Source organism: Medicago sativa, chromosome 4 (assembly GCF_051527215.1).
Source record: "Medicago sativa cultivar Bolivia chromosome 4, Bolivia_mono, whole genome shotgun sequence".
NCBI lineage: Eukaryota > Viridiplantae > Streptophyta > Magnoliopsida > Fabales > Fabaceae > Medicago > Medicago sativa.
In genome coordinates this window covers 35675324-35681081 of record NC_140752.1, presented here as the reverse complement: position 1 = coordinate 35681081, position 5758 = coordinate 35675324, and the positions used below count along the sequence as shown (strand labels likewise).

The 5758-nt window shown below is 34.7% G+C and overlaps 1 protein-coding gene across 1 annotated transcript; it reads right to left on the bottom strand.

Annotated features, from left to right (window-relative positions):
• Window positions 1–994: 994 nt before the first annotated feature.
• TWD1 (FKBP-type peptidyl-prolyl cis-trans isomerase family protein) lies at window positions 995–5398 on the bottom strand. Its single transcript, XM_085701137.1, has 8 exons — window positions 5370–5398; window positions 5215–5258; window positions 4808–4996; window positions 4373–4462; window positions 3397–3581; window positions 3205–3327; window positions 2931–3083; window positions 995–1691 (listed from the first exon to the last, which is right to left on the bottom strand). The coding sequence occupies exons 2-8, from the start codon at window positions 5252–5254 to the stop codon at window positions 1353–1355; spliced, it is 1119 nt and encodes a 372-aa protein (XP_085557263.1). The 5' UTR covers window positions 5255–5258; window positions 5370–5398; the 3' UTR covers window positions 995–1352.
• Between the last annotated feature and the right edge of the window lie 360 nt (window positions 5399–5758).

The window sequence follows — 5758 nt, the reverse complement described above, 5'->3', positions numbered from 1 at the left end:
TGCAGCTCTAATACCACATCAACTATTTTGACACAAAATAATTTTGATACAATCTCCTTGATTTGTTGTTTTGTTCAATATTATTGCCCCGTATACTAAGGAATAATCTGCTGCAATGCTGGAATGTTCGCGCATGGTTAATGGAATGTTGGTGCACAGAAAAGGAAACTTTACACCGTTCTATGGCGTGCCATACACTCTTTTCAAACCAAGCCTTTGTTGCAAGGCTTCCGAGGCAGATTTTTATGGCGTCAATAGTATCTTAAAAAAGGATATATAGACTTGATACACAATCTAACACTAGATCTAAATCATAGCATGAGATGAGGAAAGAATCACTCCCCTCACCTATTTTTCATTTATTGTTTGTCAGAAGAAAACATGGAATAATCACTCATGTCTGTTTATGATCTAAGAAAGACATGGAATTAGCTTCCAGCCATGTCCATTTATTTTATGGCTGTAATGCCTTGACTCTTTTATCTGCAGATTTTGCTGACTTGAATTTGTTTTCTTCACTATAAAAGGATTTTAAGTCCTTTTCCGTTAGAGACTTGGACATAATGTTAAAAGTGGGAGCAACTCTCACTACGAGATGTGACATGGAAATGTGATTTTTAGTGGTGGGTGGTCTTAATCTTATAAGCCGATTAGAGTTGAGTTAGACCCAACCAAAATCTTAGGAACAGTCGTGATCACACTTGTGAGAAGGCTAGACACACGGATTTGATTCTTAAGCTCCGCAATTTCAAATATATTTATAATTAAAACCATGTCAATTATTAAACCGGATCGTGGTGGTTGTACCAGTTTTAGACCAATTTAACTGAATGTTAACTGTTATTTAAGGATCCAATTCAACTAGCCATCGATCTGGTTCTCAGTTAGACTAGCCCGACCGGCTAGGCCCGATTTTCAAAACTATGATAAGAAGCACTCAGGGGGTTGGAGATTAATATGGAAATCTAAAACCACAGAGTGCAAATAAATAAACTTTAGAGAAGGTTCAAGGCTAATTTATTTGGTAAACAAGGTACATGTCAGTTACATGCCTGTTGGTAGCAATTACAAGGTTAGGGAGACACTTAAACAGAACTTTTTAATAGTAAATTAACCCACAAAATGCTTATGAACAAACTATCAAAATCTTAGAACAGATTGATAATATTGTCAAACACGATTACTCTGTGGAAGAGTGAAATACAGCTTAGAGATTTTGCCAACATCAAGCATAGATAAAATAGTAAAACTAGAATTGTTTCCTCAGTAGCTCAAAATGTTGTAGCCTTTCATAGGTGGATGCACATAAACAATAGTCGATGCAACAATGGCCTTGATGTTCAACAACTGAATTAGTCATCTTTGTGCTTTTTTTCACGGTTGAAAAGTGTGGTAAAGCTATGAAACACTGAAACCAACCACTGCCAAACAAATATGAACCAATTCCTTTTCTGTGGTACTGGTTCAGGTCTTGGTCCAAATATTCCTTTATAGATCTCCTTCTGCTTTTGATAAATAGCTTTATCATGTTCAGCAAGTAGCTTCAATTCTCTTGCAATTGCTTTATCTTCAGGTGCATGCTTACGAGCTTTTAGAAAATCTTCCCTGGCAACATCTGTCTGCCCAAGTGCTGCTCTAGCCTTACCTCTCCTAAATAAAGCCTTCAAATTGCTCTCATCCTCACTTAATACCTGCAAGTTTCAACAAATGACTTCTGTTGGATAAGTTTGTTTCAAGATATAGAATCATGTTACAAGGAATGATGTTCCAGAAAATACTATAACAATTTACAAGTATGTTTGGTAGTTACATGATATTATTAGAAATATTTATATTTAGTTCAAAAACTTCAATATAAAGTTAATACTAAATAAAAGTGAGAATGAGGTAAGTGAAAAGTTATAGTTGGCTGAGGAGGTAATTTCTACTCCCATGGAAATGTCTCACTCTTTATCATGGGAATGAAAAAGCGGAAAAAATGAGTGAATTATATCCCTGGGACCCAGGAAATCGCAGAAATTTTAAAAAGAAAAACTTGAATCAAACATGGGAATGTTACAATCCAAAGCTCACTTTGGTAAAAATATTTTTAGCATATTTAAAACATACTCTAGAATTTAATGCAGTGCTACAATAACATGTTAAGTTAGAGCTAAAACAGCTTTTTGTTGACAAAAGTTATAGATTTCCCTTGACTAAAAATATGGCAAGATATGCTTAGTAGGAAAGAGTCCACAGCTTCTGTCTAAGAATGCTTTCACTGGCTAAGTATGCAAATAAACAAAAGAAAAAGAAACAGTACGAATTTTCCCTTCAATAAGATAAAAAGGAATCCTTACGACAAAACGTGTGAGCAGTCATTGATGTATCAATAAGAGAACGCTAGCACCTCAATATTGTGCGCTCATGCTTAAAGCACCATGATTATAATTTTATTATAGTAGACTCAACCCAAAACTCGGTAAAACAATTTACAGAAAAGATAATGCTATTTTTTATATCTAAAAAGAATAACAATGTCCAATCAAACAGCATGACTTTGAAATAAAATGAAAAATATTTAGAGTCACTCAGCATTTATGTCCTTGGAGTTCTAAGGGTCGGTAAATTTAGTACGTCGAATTTGTGAAATAGTCATTTAGTCCATTGAACTCCAATGGTAGATAATCAAATTTGAAGGTATTACACTTATATTATTGCAACAAGAGAGTATAGAAGTCAATATGTAGGTCTTTCATCGGTTTTGATGGATGTTTACTAAAGAAATATTTTGATAGAGGGACGAAATTGATTGGTCTTTATTAATGTAAGGGATTATTTTGCTATTTCACAAATTTGAGGGACTAAATTGCTGAAGAAAATTTTGAGGACCGAAATGCTTATTTACATAGTATTTTATGTTGAGATGACTTTTAAAGTCATATACTTACAATGCTGCATTGTCCTATAGCTTCTTCATAGCGGTTCAGCTTAATCAGACAGGCCGCCGTGTTAAGATGGCATGGATTCTTTACAGCCAGAGCCATATCCCTATACTTCCCAAACAACTGGAACATGAAGTCATCTCCCATGTAAGCTATGGCCTGACATGAACCAAGATAATCAACTTAGCAAACAAAAAATAAACAGAGAGAAGAAACAAATTTCATCGATTAGAAATGAGCAAGAAGTATGTCAAAGAGAAAAGAAACACAAGTGTGTAACCATTTCATACTGTTGCATGGCCTCCTCTAGTTTATTTTCCTGAAACAGAACATTTCCATCCATCTTTCTCCGATCTGCTGCCCCAATCCGTTCCTCTACAGTCATATCACTGCGAGCTTTTCCCTGTGAATTTTACTCACTATAAGCATCTAACTAAGTCCGTGACCATGCAACAATTTAATGAAAACTTACATCTTTTGTTTCATCAAATCCAATGAGCTCAACTTCATAAACTAAATCTGCCATTGGTGGAACATTTGGAAAAGAAAAGCTTCCTTCCTTTCCATATCCTAATTCCCAGCTCACACGCAGCAACGCTCGTTCCCCAGCTTTCATGCTTGCCACCCCAATGCCCAAGCCAGTCATTTCTTTCTTCTCTGTTTCAGAGAAATCCATCAAAACCAAATAACAAGTCTGTTAAAGAAATACACACAGCACAAACACACATATGTTTCTGTTGACCACACTATGCTAGATGTCATAATAGCAGAAAATTAGCAATGCATAAGTAGTAATTGAACAAAATTCGTTACTTCAAATTTGTACAAATCACCCTGTCATTTGCCAGAACTCATTGGCACCCTGTCATTTGCCAGAACTCAATGGCATGGATACAAGACTAATATTTACAGGAGTTGAACAAACTATAATTAAGTAAACAACCATTTTTGTCCTTCAATGCGTCAAGGGCTGTCATTGTGTTGAAATTTGGGGCTAACTCATCCTTACAAAACCGGCTTGTAAGGTGAGGAGTGCCTCCTCTTTATAAACTTTTATCAAGAGTCTCATCTATCCGATGTGGGACTTGGGTTTTTCCCAATACACTGTAGTCCTTGAATGTACCAAAATTACATAAAAATCTCTGAATGCATCTTGTCCTAGTGAGTTTGGTCCTCAAATATCTCTTTTGATAGTCAGTTTAGTCCATGAACTAAAATAAATATACACTCAGGGGTGTTTTTGTATTTTCAATGCATATAGTGTCACCGTCTTACACATTAAGCCACTAAAATGAAAATTTACTCTACTATAATTAGACATCCATTTCTATTACCAGTTTATAAACACGAAAATCAACAATTTAGAGAATAGATGTAGGAATCTCAGTAAAAGAAATCCAATTGATCAATGGACACAAGAAATCCAAAACTTTAAACTTCAAGCATACCTTTTCCTATTACCATCTCAATTGGTCGTTGCTCCTGCCATGTATCTTCAAATTTATGCTCCGTGTTCTCAGACCACGCCCTGTAATGGACTACCACCATAAACCATACAGGTCATAATTATGAATTAGATTCAACAAGAGAAAATAAAAAGGTTATGCAAGAAAGAGCTCATAAGAAGAGTAGAGGAGTAGATATTAACAGTAACTAATTAATGCCTAATACAGTTTTGCTTCACGTAGCATGTTCCCACATTCAGTCTAAACAAAAGAAAATTTCCTCACGGTAAACCAAAACATTTGGGTCATTCAAATTAATGAAATTTCAAAACAATTCTTCTAATTGAAACATGTATCATGATAATAAACTACGTATCTTTATCACAATAATTGAAAGCATGATAACATATTCAGATCATGATTAACTAAACCACTTACAAAAGCATGTTGAATACTTGGAAGGTTTCTGACCATGACCTTCCTTAATAATTTGTTTTGTAACCTTCTCATGAAGAACTTCAACTTCAGAATCAACTTTTGGAGGACTACTCAATAATTCTTCAGGTGTTTCCCCTTTTGCATATTCAGTACTTTCATCAATCACTTCATCTACATTATTTTCTTGACCTACAAAATAAGGTTTCCTCAATCATACATGAAATTCGAACACAAAACCTCTCTGTAACACCAACACTTCTGATCAAAGATGCGTCTGGTGTCGGTACTGACACATGTGATTATATTCAATTAATTAATTCATTTTCTCAAGTACTGTTATCAATGTGTTGCGTCAGTGTTGTATCTGGTGTCTGTATCACATGAGTGAATAAATGGAAATTAATTACCTGGTTTTGATTGTGGTTGAGACTCTTGAACTTCCTCCATGTTGCTGGAAAAAAAAAATATAAAATTAATGGGAAAATGAAATGTGGTTATGAATTTTCCGGAGAAACAAAAATCTAAGGGAGAGAGAAATTGAGGAGTAGAAGAAGAAACTTACGTTGACCAGATCGGTTTTTGTTCGTGTGTGGTGTGTGGGACTCAACAGTAGTATCAATGGAAGAAGATTCTAGCGAGAGTAACAACAGCGAGGGTAAAAGAGTCATTTCATAGACTGATTTTATAAGATACCACTAGTGTACAGTGAACTATCCTGCACTATTGTCGCCCGTTAGATTTATTTAACGGTTGAGATACAAAAGGTTACTATTGGGATCTTTAGTTACGATTGGTCTGAGTTTTGTTAGTTTGAGATTAATTTTTGTTTATGGCAATTAAAAGTTATGAAATACTCTCCCTCTATCTTTATATATAAACTTACACTACAACAAAAATATAAACATTCCTTAAAAAAAAAATCTTTATTTTTTTTAAGGGAAACAAAAGAAA